The sequence below is a fragment of the Podarcis vaucheri genome (genome assembly GCF_965113315.1).
Source record: "Podarcis vaucheri genome assembly, chromosome: 8".
Lineage (NCBI taxonomy): Eukaryota > Metazoa > Chordata > Lepidosauria > Squamata > Lacertidae > Podarcis > Podarcis vaucheri.
In genome coordinates, this window is record NC_138766.1 from 32,166,616 (window position 1) to 32,181,238 (window position 14,623).

General features: G+C 45.0%; 1 protein-coding gene across 7 annotated transcripts in view; it reads left to right on the top strand.

The window, feature by feature from the left end:
- PHACTR1 (phosphatase and actin regulator 1) overlaps positions 1–14,623 on the top strand; it is a 242,291-nt gene that overhangs the window by 105,849 nt on the left and 121,819 nt on the right. The window contains exon 1 of one of the 7 annotated variants that reach the window (XM_082234422.1): positions 6,495–6,763. The exons of 5 other annotated variants lie outside the window; for them this stretch is intronic. Coding sequence is in view for 1 of the 2 variants with exons in the window: in XM_082234419.1 (XP_082090545.1) it covers positions 7,150–7,261 (112 nt within the window). In the remaining variant the exon portion in view is untranslated. Of the gene's footprint in view, positions 1–6,494; positions 6,764–7,112; positions 7,262–14,623 lie in introns of those variants that run through there. One more of the 7 variants, XM_082234419.1, reaches the window with a different exon arrangement.

The following is a 14,623-nucleotide window of genomic DNA, read 5'->3' on the forward strand; positions in this document are numbered from 1 at the left end:
AAGCTTATTTGGTTAGATTTCTCTCTCCTAAATAAATGCAAGGCCAGATGAACAAAATGGAACAGGAACATTCCGGCTCATATCAAAACTCCACCCACGTATCCTCAACATACTGCCTAACAGCTAGGAATGGACCCAAGCCTTGAAATGAGATCTTGCATCAAATTCCAACCTTCCATGAGACAGGTTCTGCTTGAGCAATGCTTTAACGGATCATGGGCAAAATGAAGTGCTGCAGCAGTAGGCTTGGGTGGGTAGGCAGACAGACAGAAGTAAGCTTTTACACCACAATCCTAACCATGTCTACTCAGAAGTAATTTCTGCTTAATTAAAAGGGTCTTCCTCCTAGGGAAGTGGGGTTAGGATTGCAGCCTTGGAATATGTTTAAACAAGTACATCTTGAGGGGAAGAGAGAGGAGAAATAATTTAATCCCCAAAGCACATATTGTCGGAATTTCCTGGCTTGGTTGCATGTAATACTAACACTAATGCACAGTTTGACATTGCATGAATAAGCCTTAAGGTAGTGTACTACTTCCTCCCCCCTCTCATTTCTTCTTCTTAGTTAACTCTAGACCATTTCAACATGCAGGGAGAGAATGCATATAAAGGGGGTGGCGTGGCGGCATTGCAATGGTAGGCTCTGTTCCCAGTCCAGTTGGAGCCTCAAGCTCAAAAGGGAGCCTCAAATTTAGACACTTGCTATCTTTTTGACATTCGAGCAGCTTAGCAACTTGTTTTTGTGCACACTGGGCCAAATTTGAGCAATTAAGAGATGTGATTTGGTAAAAGACTATCATTAAGGCCTAAAAGTCTTATTGATTTAAATGAGGCGTTTAGCGTGTCAGTTTCCAAAGGCAAAGCTAAGGGAAGACGAGACAGTGCAGAGACGGAGGACGAGCTTTGCATTTGGAAAGTCTCTGCTTCAGTGTCCAGCATTTCCAGTTAAAAGCAGGAGCACTTCTTAGGGCGGCTGCCAAGCTAGCCTCCTGGCTGCAGCATGACTTCTGTTTACCAGGGCAGTACGGAGGTAGGCAGGCCAGTAGAAAGGGTAGAGTTGTTTAGATACACTGCCAATCCACTGCTCTTGCCAGTGTGCTCCAGTCGTCCCAGTCTCACTGTGACCATCCCAGTAAGCAATGTGATGCTGTCCCTGAGCTACCATCCAGCCCTGCCAGTTGTCCCTTGTCAGAAATATTCCCGCCATGGACCTTGGAGATCTACCAGAATAGGCTATACTGAGCTTGATAGTCTGATTTACTATAAGACAATTGAATACAGTGGGCAGAAATGCATCAAAAATGCACATTAATCAGCCTAACAAATAATGCTTATATGTGACTTAATGGCTTGACCCCACCACGAAACACTGGTCCCAACAAATAATTTGTTTGATTTTACTAAAAAAAAAAGATGAGAAAGAGAATTCCCTCCCAAGAAAGAGAATTGCAACATGATGGGCACCTCATCAAAAACTCCTCTTTTAGTGCACTTTCTCTTCAGACGTGGTGAATGGTTAGCACCATCAAGAGGGCCATTCTGTTGGAGCATGGCCTCTTGGATATATAAGGCCACCTGGCTGCTATGCAGTCTAGAACAGAGTGGCAGCATACAGCTCCCACCAGTGTTGCAAGCAGCAGTGGTCAGAGGGGCAGTGGTGCTTGCCTGACTTCCCATCACCTTAGGTTGTTGCTGTATACCAGGAGGGATAGGGGAAAGTGTGAGACGGCAGTGAGGTCAGTGTGGTGCAAGCACACCGGTGAAGCCAATCTGCTGCTTCCACCAGTACGTTTGCACCATGCTGACCTCGCCCCCTCCTTGCACTTTCTGGCATGTTGCAGCAATGCAGATGATAGGTCAGCTAAGTGACACCATTATGCCCTGCCAACAGATGCATGCTACTGATTGCCAAGGAACAGAGAGTATAGTCTCACACTGGTGTATAGCATTTGGTTTAAGCAGACTGGATATAAGAGGTGGACAAAGCCACTCAGAGCAAACAATATGGGTAGTGCAATTGAGCATATCTTTTATTGCTAGCAGTTTCATTATTTTGTGTGTTCCTTCTCTGCTTCGTTGCCTTTTGTGATTATGATCTTTAATCAGTAGGCAGTTAACACCTTAGCAAAGACCAGTGATGTGCTGCAGTTTCTTGGCATTCTAAGAACTTTAAAAAGAAGCAGCCCAAACACTGCTGGTTTCATGTTAAAATAATTCCGCCCAAATTTTACTTTGTTAAAATTAAATGTCTATATATGTTTGCGTTCCAGTTGCTGAAGTTTAAGGTGTCCCAGAGCCACATCTTCATGTTTCCTAGAAAACTTGAATGGATAAGAGTTTGGGACTGCAAACGATACCCCTTGAAGTAAAGCATGCTATCATCTAAACGGGGGTTCCCCTATAAGGCCGTTAAGCCGTATGCATCACTGCATAACTGGAGGCTACAGTTCACCTCGGTAGCCATTTCTAAATCACACACGCACCCTGGAATATTTTTTTAAGCAATTGTTTAATTAGCATTACTATAACACTTATTTATCAAAGAGCAACTGGCCTTTGTGAAAGAAGGTTTTTTCAAAAGAAAGGCCTTGATGTAGATCCCCTCTGAAGGTCATTCAAAAACAACCTTTCTCTCCTCCTTTCTGCTGGTGTCAGCCTTTTTCTTCCTGTCCCATCATGCAGTGGGAGAGAAACAGGCACTGGCAGCCACAATCTTCCTTCACAAGTTTAATTTGAAATAAGTAGCATTGAGTTCAGTGGGTGTGCTTGCATGATGGCGTTGTTGGGATTTAGCAGAGAGGAGTTCATGGAGGAGTAGAGTCTTTGCAAGCTCCTATAAGTGACAGAACGGTGGGTAACATGACCTTGAGCCTCCCTTATCCATTTTGGCCCTGTCCCCCTTTTCCTTTCCAAGGCAACAGGGTCATTAAAAGTGAAATCCAGTGTGTCTGTTTTGCCCCCTTCTCTCCTGGGATGCAAATCAGCTTTCAAAAGTTCCTGAAACTCCTTTTAGAGACAGTATGGCTTTTATATTGCTGGGAATCACAAGTTCAGCAGAGCTTACTCCCTTGTAGTTTGAATGGCTGATGGTGCATAGTTTTGTCATTATTCAAATGCTATCTATAGCTTTTACTTTCACCAGTAACAGTTTTCAAACTAGGCATGCAAAGCCTAGGTGTCAGTTTAAGTAAAGTTGAGGGTGGAAATAATTCTCAGAAGTGTGGTAGTTGCCATGTAAGTGCAAGAGAAGGAAAGTGGGGGGGGGATTCAAACCAGTGTTTCAGTGTTGTCCTCCATATTAAAGCTGCCTTATGACATTCAGACTATACAGTGCTTTTTTCTGGGGGGGACGCAGGGGGAAGCATACCCATGAACATTTTGAGAATCTAAGTTTGGCCTCATTGCGGGGCAGTATTTCAATACTGTATAGGTAGGAAAATGAGAGTTTTTCTAAACGTATATTTTTTTTTGGGGGGGGGAAGCACTGAGGCTATATATCCTGCACTTCTCTCTTGCTTCCAATAGATTTTATGTTGGAAATTAAATTAAAATACTCCTCAAGAGGCTTCTTGAGATTTTTGTTGTGATTTTTTGAAGTGGGTATGATTTGTCCACCTTTGTCAGAGGTACATTTGGTAGGATCACTGGAAGGAAAGTCACCCTGACTGTGGCTGCACCCAGGACGTGGAACTCTGCCATGAAAAATCCATTTGTGGGTCTTCTTTCATCACCTCCTAAGGACACTTTGGCAAGCATTTGTTAATCTGCCTGGTTGATGACTTCTGCTCTGTCTGCTTGCAGCATGTTTTCTTTTTCTAAAAAAAACTTTTATCGATTATTGTTTTTCTTAGAGAAGGGCTATAGCTTAGTGATGGAACAGCTGCTTTGCATGCAGAATGCCTTAGCATCTGCAGGCAAGGCTAGGAATGAAATCCTACAGAGCTCTGTCCATCTTGAGCAAGATGGACCAGTGGCCTGACGGACTAGTGGTCTGACTCAGCACAAGACAACCTCTTATGTTTTTAAATTGTATAGCATTAGCTGCCTTGGGCATTCACATATGGAAAGGCAGGATATAAATTGACTAAAATAAATAAGCTAGCTATTTAAGCATTCCCCGGTGGCACAGTGGGTCAGTGCATCTGGCTGTTAACAGGAAGGTTAGTGGTTTAAGCCCACCCAAGAATGGCTGTGGGCAGGATTCCTGCATTGCAGGGGGTTAGACTGGATGGTCTTTGGGGTCCCTTCCACATCTACAATTCTATGATTCTATTATTTTCCCAACCATGCCTTGTCGCACTCAGGGTATTTGCATTCTTGAATATAGAATATTCAGGTAACATTTGCTTCAATATAAATCCATCATGATGGCGATTCTGCTTTTGAAGGTAGTGGCATCCTTAAGTATAATTGATACAGCTATAGGAATCAGAGTGATGGGATTCAGGTTTTGAGAACAGGCAATTTGAATGCAGTTCCCACAAGTAATTTGTGTAGATTTTATTTCAGAGGCTTTTGTGGAAGTAATGGAAGGAGGCTTGTTGAAGGCTTCTGTGAATTGCATACCAAGGGGAAACTCCTTAATCATGGGCAGGGCTGACTTCAGGGGTATATGAGCCCTTTCTGCCCTACCCCTCCAGTCACAGTGAGTGACAGGCAGCCCCAGCATCTCTCTTCTCCTCCTCCTCCCATTCTGTTCTATAAAAGTCCACTTTCAGTGAATGGGCAGTGGGTGAGGCTGCTCCACACCCAGCTGGGAAGGAGGAAGAAATGGTAGCAGTGCACCCAGGAGAAGTGGAAGCAGCACTGTGACTGTGGAGGAGGTGGAACAGCAGTGAAGAGGTAGCAACATAAAACCACAGAATTGTAGAATTGGAAGGGTCCCTGAAGGTCCTCTAGTCCAACCCCCTGAAATGCTGGGATCTTTTGCCCACGACCTTGAGAGTCTAATGCTCTAGACACTGAGCTAGGCCAGGCATAGGCAAAATCGTCCCTCCAGATGTTTTGGGACTACAACTCCCACCATCCCTGACCACTGGTCCTGTTAACTAGGGATAATGGGAGTTGTAGTCCCAAAACATCTGGAGGGCCGAGTTTGCCTGAGCTAGGCTGTTGGAAACAGCCCGACTCAACCCTAGAGTTAGGGTAGGTGGAATGAAAGTATTATCGCAAAGGGTCCATGTGTTCCATGTTTGTGTCTTCCCTACTTTTGTGAAGAAAGGGTTGTTGGGATCGTCATCCGTGGATTTCACAGTGGGCAGAGCTGATACAGTTCTTGACTTGCTCCAGATTTCCTTCACCACAGGTCTAGCTTACAAAGTGTTTGAAAGAGGTTACCAGTGTATTGCCACCAGCTGAGTGGTTTTTAGGTGAGGTCTTTATGGAGAGCGATGTCCTCGGGAAAGGCTCTGAAGAGCGAAAGCAATCAATTAATTTAAGTATCAAAGCCATTAAACCAATTGCACAGAGAAATCCATTAGCTGGATCAAATGGCAAAAAAGGGGGCACTAATTAATAAGCAAAGTATAGTATAAATTAAATAGTGCTGACAGTTCGGGAGAGGCGTTAAAAATGTGTGAGCGGCTGAAATGGGGCACTGCAAAGTCCAGTGGAAGTATTCTGTGCAATCCAGCAAAGTTAAACATTTGCTCTGGAAGACTTGGAGGAGCTGAGACTTGAGTCAGGATTGTGGAGAGCGGAGTTCATTTCTGCTCAGCAATGAAGTTTAAACTGTAGCCTTGAACAGTCGCTGGGTTGTATTCAGCTACGTTGTAGTCAGACTAGACCCACTGAAACCAATAGCCTCAAGTTAGTCATGCTTACTACTTCTATTGTGAATAGGACTTAAAATGAATACCACCTTTTCTTGCAAGGCTATTGTGAGGATAAAACAGCAGACATTCCCCTCCCCCAATGCGGAGCAACAGCAGAATAAATGAAAAGGTGTTGGGCAGTGCAAAGCTTCACCCGCCATGAATTTTTTTGAGGATGACTCGGTGGGCAGGCTTTGTTTGGAGCCCACAGTTGCAGTCACGAAGGCTCAGATTGCACTTGTGCAAAATCTTAATACACACATACAGCCTAGTAAGAAACACTCAGTTCCTCCATCCAAAAGCTGGCAGTTTTAGCCAACTTGGTTGTTTTCTGAACTTCCTGTGGTCTTTTGTATCGCTCTGCAATTTGGGGGCAGGTGAAGTTGATGCTGAAGAGTGCAGGTCCTTGATTTCCCCATATGGAAAGGAGTGGTGAAAACAACCATGGAGCCTGCTTTATTAGCACACACTATTCCATGTTGCTGTGATTCGATTGTGGCTTCCCAGAATGTGACCCGCCCCCCTCTCCCCACAACAGCCTGAGCCCAGTTTGAATTATATAATTGTGCTACTTTGAGTCATGTGACTGGCTGAGTAATTCCCTGCAGAAGGAGACAAACTGCATATTAAAAAGCAGAACAAAATGTATTTAAAACTTATTTTTTCCCCCACCCCAAAGAAAGTAGCATGCTATTTCCATGCAGATGCATCTGAAGGAGACAGATGCTGCAGCAGCCACATGGAGGTTTGATTTATAGTAGAAAGCCTTGGAATTGGACAGAGAAAGGGCAAGTGCGTAAGGTGAATAGGCTGGACCTGTGGTTTCTTCCCCCGCCCCCCCCCCTTCACAATCACGCGCTGCTTCTGAAACTGGTTGCATCTAATTTTGTACAAAATGAATTGCTCCTTGGAGACCTCTGCCAGGAGCTAGGAATCGTTGCCTGGTGGAGGTAAGTACAGCAATCTCATTCCTCTCAGCTTCCACACTTGCCATGCATTATTCCTTTTTTCATTCTTTCTGGTGACTGAGAAAGCCGGGGGTGGGGGTGGGAGAAAGGGGGTAGCAGCTGGCATGTCTGGAAACCACAAGGGTTCTGTGAAAGGGACTTCTTTCATTTATAGGGTATATCGGAATGGGGAGAGGCACAAGTTGAAAATCAAACACCATCGCCCTTTTGCGTTGTCTCTCGGTTCCTTTTGAGACTGCTAATTAGATTTGTTTTGCTCAGGCTTCTCTGTGAGTTAGCTGGTGAAGAATTGCCGCTTGCCATCTTCCCTCTCCTGCTCCCCATCGGCTGGACTGGCAGCACTGCAAGTCTGGTTTTGTAGTGTGTGCATGTGCTTTCAGAGCACGGCACTTAAAGGGACTGTTGCTCAGTTTCAGAAGGCACAGCTGTTGCTGGGAGAGCCAGAGAATGTGAAAGAAGCTTTGTGGTCTTTCAAATCAGGTAGGCAAGATGATAAAATACTCATTTCCATTGCTATCGAGTCAAATTTTCCCTCTCCCTCTGCTGTTCAACACCACCTCCTGGTTCTTTATCCATTTTGTTTGAATTTACAAGATCTTTCTGTCTGATTGTATAGATCAGCCACAGTTGTCCATGACAGCTGTTGCCTGTGCCTGCCCCAAACGCAGCATGTATGACTGAATGGAGGGCAGGAACAGTTCTGGCAACCAGGATTTGCAGACCAGGAAATGCAATTCTGACCCAAACTGAGGTATGCAGTAAAGAATGGATCCTAGCATACATGATCCTCTGGAAAACAGAATTATTTAGAGGAAACATCAAAATGGGGGGGGGGGGGCATGTGTAGCCTCTATGTACCAAACAATCACAGGAAAATAAATCAATATTGTGTTACTAGTGGTGCCATTGATACACACTGGTTTCTCTTTAGGTATAAATCCTTTGCCTTTTGCTAATGGTACCATTGATGGTATTGGTGGTAGATGAGAGGGCTTTGCTGCAACACGATGCACTTTAAAAAATGTACTGCAGTGACTGGCTAGTGTGTGAGAGAGACTTCGAGTGGGGAGACATGGAGTTCAATTACCTCAGCCATGAGACCAGCCTTTAAGCTCACTGTGCAATCTTGCATTAGATTTCCACACACTCTCACTCTCTGCCTACCTTAACCTCTGGAGGGTTGTTGTGAAAATAAAATGGGAGAGTGGAGCCCAAGTTCCTTGGAGGAAGTTTGAGATAAAAATGTAATAAATAGTATTTTAAGAGTGTGGTGGAAGTGTCTGAAAATAAAGGGGGGGGGGTTTCTCCAGAAACAAGCAGGATTCTTGTTAGAGGAGTCCAAGCCCAGTTTTAACTTCTATGCATTACACTCAGGATGAGTACAGTGGAAATAAAGGCAGCTTCCTACATGTCAGGACTGAGCTGTCAGCTATCTGAGGGTGCCATCCTCTACCTAGGGAACCTCCTAGGATGGGGCCTAGGAGGAGACTGGTGCCAGGGTGGGGAAGCAGAACCTCAGAACCAGGATTGGCCCTCCAGGACTCTGTATCTCTCTCTCCCCCTCTGGTCCTCAGGATTCTCCCCACGCCACTCCAAGCGCTTACTTTGAGTTCTTTTGCCTGGCTGCAATGTGCCAGTGTGAAGTGTGATCCTACCTCCTGTGTGACTGAGTGGGCAGCTAAGTGTAAAGACGTGAGTGCAGAAACCTCTGGCTTTTGTGTGGCTGTAAGCTGATTGTGCAGAGCTCGGAAGGACGTTGGTTGCTTCACCCACTTTTGCCAGCAATGACAGGCAGTCCCTGAGAGTTTCCCCATGAGGGAAAGCGGTCCTCAGGCTGGGGGTTGAGGGAGGAATTCCCACTCTCCTTGGCCTGGGGGAACCTGAAACAACAAGGTGCTGGAACTAGACTGGGAATAGGGAGCACAAATATTTAGGCAGAAACATATCTTTGCGGGAGGACGCAAGTAAAAGAGGGGTGAGTGAGTCGGTTCGAGAAGGCCCAGAGAAGAGGGAAGACTCTTTACTTTTGTAACAGGAGTGGTGGATGTCGAGGGAAGCTGAAGAGGCATTATCCTACCTTCTTCCTTCCTAAGGATTTGTTTGGGCTGTTTGCCCTGCTGCCTTTACCTGCTGACTGGCACCTCAACCCTAAATACATCCCTTCAGGAAGTAGGTCTCTGTGATCCCAAGAAAATTCTGTTCAAAGTCGGCTTTCTTGTGGTAAAAGGAATAAATCAGCTTATATCCTAGCACTTTTGACTTAACTGGGTTGGGGATCAGGGTATAATGAAGCAGAATAGCTTTCTCCCTTCAGTTTGAGCAACAACACATGCACATGCAATCAAACAGAGACACAGCTTACACTGGTCTCCCAACCAGATTGCTGACCAAGTCCTCACCCATATAGTTTTCATAATGCTACAGCAACTTGTGTTTGCTGGGTCCAGTGGTGCCAACTGGAATAAAATATGGGGGGGGGTGGTTAAGCCCCACCTGCACCACACAATCAACCACATGACATGGTGCACACACACACCATTTGAAGGGCAATGCCCATCAACTTTGGGGAGGCCCAGCCCCCTCAAATACTTTATTGAGTGGGGCAAAAGTCCCCTCAGTCCCTAGGAGTTGGCTCCTATGGCTGGGTTGCAACTTCTCCTATCTTTAAACAGCAGCAGCTGGTGAAGCAGCTCACTGGGAAGAACTGCCACCCACTTTTATGGGGAGGGGAAAGCTTGCCTTTACCACAAATGGCCAGGCAGTGGCTGGAAGGGCGCTCTCAGTCATGGAGCCTGTCCAAGACGCCCAGCCTGAAGCAGAGCCCAAATGGTGCCCCCTACGTGCACTAGGACCAACATTTTAAAAAGTTTAAGGGGACCCCTGACCATTAGGTCCAGTTGTGGCCGACTCTGGGGTTGCGGCGCTCATCTCACTTTATTGGCCGAGGGAGCCGGCGTACAGCTTCTGGGTCATGTGGCCAGCATGACTAAGCCGCTTCTGGCGAACCAGAGCAGCACACGGAAACGCCGTTTACCTTGCCTCCGGAGTGGTACCTATTTATCTACTTGCACTTTGACTGTTTTCAAACTGCTAGGTTGGCAGGAGCAGGGACCGAGCAACGGGAGCTCACCCCGTGACGGGGATTCGAACCACCGACCTTCTGATCTGCAAGTCCTAGGCTCTGTGGTTTAACCCACAGCGCCACCCGCATAGGTTGTAACTAATCCTAGGACTGTAAGCTCTCATTTTGGCATGGGTTAGATTTGTGAGAAGTGCCAACAACAGAAGCTTGCCTGAAAGTTATGCTCTTGATACTGTCACTGCCAGCTATTGCCTACTTAGATGAGTCTGCTTGTTCTTGATTCGAACCACCGACCTTCTGATCAGCAAGTCCTGGGCTCTGTGGTTTATCCCACAGTGCCACTCAATTCCTTGCTTCATCTATCCTCCCCTTGTGGTGCTGTCTCAATCAGGTTGCTTCCTCCTGCTGCATGGCAGCGCTGACCTTGCTCAGTAAGAACCAGACAAATCTCTTGGCTGCTGTTCGGCTAGCATCTTCCAGTGCAGCCTGCTGATGTCAGTGCAAATCATTATGTGCTGATTCATTTGCTTTTACATCTGGATCATTGACAAACCATGGTTAGAGCCATAACTTGGCCTTGAGAGGCTGTTAACATCACGGGCATGGGAGTGATGGAACTTCTGAAGCTCACTCCTGGGCAGGTGGGAAACAAAAGCAGTTCTAAACTTGAACTTGCCTGTTCTATGTTTGGAAGCACCAATCACACTATGGGTTCATTTTGCATTATGTCTGCACCCAGCCAGAGTCACTTTTTGAGCGTGTGGGCTGGACAACGAACAGCTTTAAGAACCCTGATCACCTGTCCATGAGGAGGGACTGGAGTCATTCTACCACACCCCTAGTAAAAAATGGCAGTGCCAGTTATCTGATTAGGTCATCAGCCCAGTGAAGGGACAATTTGTTTTCATTGCAGTTAATCTCATTGCATTCTACAGAATTACAAAACAAAGGGCAAAGACACACCTGACCCTACCCTTAATGTTTTCTACTTCGTGGTTTTTTAATTATTATTAAAAACTTTGGAAAGATTTGGGGGCATGCCAGGCTGCCAGTGTTTTTCTGTTTTACCAGAATTCATCCCCCGCCCCTTTGGAACACAATTCTATATAATTTCCCAAAATAGCTAAATTCAGCTCATTAGTCTACTGTGCAGAGCAGCCAAAGTCCAACACTGCACAATGAAGAGAACAACATAATTCACATTGTGGCTCTCAGAGACTGTTCTTGTTGAACCACTTCTGCTGCTGGCTTTAGCTAGAAGGCTGCAAGCAAAGAATTGGGCTCAAGGAGCTAAAGCAGCTATTTTTCAATATATATTTTAAGTAGTACATTCTTTTCCATTTCTTGTTACAAAACCCTAACCTCTGACTGTTCCTGCTACGTCAACAGCTTAATGTTAGCTGGCTGTAACAGGGCAGGGCTGAGATGGAAGCTTCTTCTCATTGCTTTCGCTCTCTTTCCCCCTGCTCCTAACACTGGCCACCTCCCCTTTCCTACCAACCAGGTGGTCTTCTCTTTAGAACAGGGATAGGTAACCTCTGGCCCTCCAAATGTTGTAGACCACAAGCTCCCAACATTCCTGACCATTGGCCCTGATGACTGGGGCTGATGGGACTTGAGTGTCAAACTTTTCAACAGTGGAACAGATTCCCTTGGAAGGGGGTAGACTCTCCTTCCTTGGAGGTTTTTAAGAAGAGGTTGGATGTCCATCTGTCATGGATGCTTTAGTTGAGATTCCTGCATTGCCGGGGGTTGGACTAGATGACCCTTGGGTCCCTTCCAACTGCATGATTCTATGATAAACAACACCTGAAGGGCTGCAGTTCCCCTACCTTTGGTTTAGAAGGCATAGAGAGATCTGTTGAGGAGCAGCCCTTTGAAGGCTTACATGCACACAGTGTTGTTATTCTAAAAAAAGAGCTGCCAGAACTCACCATGAATGCCTCCCTCGTTCTCTTAGAATGGCAATGGCGCCCACCTGAGAGGTGCCAGAACTGAGTTCCGGCAAGTTCCAGCCAAAAAAAGAGCCCTGCATACACAGCATACATCTAAAGCACTTTTCTCCCCCCCAAAATAATGGGAACTGTAGTTTATCCCCACAGCACCCCTAACAAACTACAGTTCCCAGGATTCAGATGGAGGGCTTTAAATGCACGGTGTGTACATAGCCATAGTTTCACTCAGGGATGCTTTGCAAATTCTTACACAAATGCTACTTTTCTGTGAATTAGTCACATTTTTGGACACCATTTGGGGCAGGAATGTGAATGAATATGAGAATTTCATTCTGCGTGACTAGAGTTAATGCTTTAAGATCCATGTATTGTTTGCCACATGTTTCTCAGTATAAATATGATAATGGGAGAAGTAGGCCCGCCTCAGGGCCAATGTGTATCATCCCACAATAGTCCAGATCTTCTTCCTCTCAGCACAATCCAATGCCGTTCTATAACATAATGATCTAGGAAGGGAAAACATAGGCAAGGTGAGAGATGTGGTTACGTCCCAAGTAAACACCGCCTTCCCACCTGGCTGTGCAGTGTTAACTATGGGATGGAAACATATCATTAATCTGACCCATCTGGTTCCTTCATAAACATGTTTCCAGAGTGGCATGAGGCCAACCATAGGGAAGCGGGTGTCGATAGCTGCAAACTGGCTCCTGAAGCAGATCTAGCAACAACAGTACACAAGGTGAGGAAGAGTTGTTTGTTGAAGGCCATCCATAGTTTGGAGCTTCACTCTCTATGGAAGTGTGCTGCTTTCATATTGTCCAAATATTCTGTTTTGAAGACCTGCAGGACACCTTAAGGTTTTCCCCCATCAAAACACGGCTTCATTTCAACATGACAGCAACTGGATGTGGCCTACCTCAGTGTGTAAAATACTGGAACTGTTTCTATGTTGTGAGTTTGTTTCCAAACCTGCATGGGAGGGAACTACATAAAATGTTTGCATAAACCCATGTGAAGCAGAACCATTCATATCTTCCTGATTCTCTGTTCTTTCGAAGGATATGGTACACCGTTAAAGGCAGCTTTTGATTTGGACCTATCAAATGTGCAGCTTGTGTTTTGCCTTCCCATCATAACAGGGGTGTCTTTTCTTTCGTTCTCTATTCCAGAGAATAAGTTCTGCATACTTTTGAGATGCCTTCATAATTAATGACAATGGTCTATTTGCTTTTGACTGATATACAGACAACTTGTAGGTCAGAATCAAACTGTTCTCTGGGCAAGTTCAAAAACAACTCATCACTTTCTTAACATAAGTGATTAACATACAATTCCCTTTTTTCTACACAGCGGTTGGACAATATCCAGTATTTATTTTTCCACCCCTTTCCTAAATTCAAAAAGCCCCCCCTCACACAAACACATTTAAAAATATATGGGATGTTAATCAGTCAAAGACCTGGTTGAAGAGGAATGTTCTCACCTGGCACCTAAAGGTGTATAATGAAGGTGCCACCCAAATTCCACAATTGTGTTGCTTACCCTCCAGACCTCTCCTGGAGGAGGCACATAAAGAAGGGCTTCAGATTATGATGGCAGCGTCCGTGTAGGTTCATATGGAGAGAGGCGGTCCTTGAGATACTGTGGTCCTGAGCTGTTGGAAGCATTATAGGTCAAAACCAGCACCTTGAAATGGGCCTGAAAACTAATTGGCAGCTAGTGCAATCGGGCCAGGATCGGTGTAATATGCTCAAACCATCTTGACCCAGTGAGCAACCTGGCCGCCGAATTCCTCACCAGCTGAAGTTTCTGAACCTCCTTCTGTGTAAAAGGGATTCAATGTGAAACCACTCTGAAAATGGCAACTCTCCTAACAATTCTCAGTACCTTAACAAACTACAGTTCCCATGATCCTTTGGGGAAGGCACAGCTGTTTAAAGTACTGTTTTAAACGTGTAGTGCACATGTGACCTAATACTACCTACAGTGTTACAGCTGTGCTAAATATCAGCAAGGAGGAAAACACATCCATAGCTGGGTGAGTCAAGCTCTTATTATTTCAAAGAAGAAATGGAACTGTAAAAAAGGCCACTACATTTAAAGTGAAATTGTTTTATAGCTGCCTGTGAAATGGAGAAATAGATTGATTCCCCACCCCTCATTTCAAGGCACCATGCATTTTAAAAACCTGGGTAGGTTATTGCATAAATGGTGTTCACTGTAAATATAAGCACTGCTTATAGAATGCTAATACATTCAGGTAATACATTCATACCTGAGAGCTTCAAATAACGAAAGAGCAATAATATTTTGAAATATGATGTGGTTAATTGCTTGTTGAAAGGAAGACCATTCTGAGTAGTGTTTTTATCTGAAAGTGAATTATATGTAAAAACAGAGTATATACTATAGAGTTTGTGTCCTTGCCATACATATACAGAGCCCTTATAAGAGAGGCATTCAGTGAGCAAACGTTGAAGTCAATAAAACCAAATTCTTGGTGTGTATTGTAACATCTCCCTCTGTCATCTTGAACTGGTTGTGGCCAGATTTGTAGCTGCTTTGGAGCTTCCAACCTCCTCTCCCTCCCTCTTTGCTTAGCTTTCCACAAGGCAGGGGTGTTATTTAAAGCTGTCGCTTTGCCTTTCACCCTGCTGTTGAATGTGATGTTATTGCATGTGTTCAGGATCTGTCTCTCACAAATGTCGGAATGAAAAGGCCAATTAGAGTGAATTAGACCATAGTGTTCTGCTTTTAAAAATGACTTGTCAGTGCAATATTCTGCGAATTTCTTTTAGCTTCCTG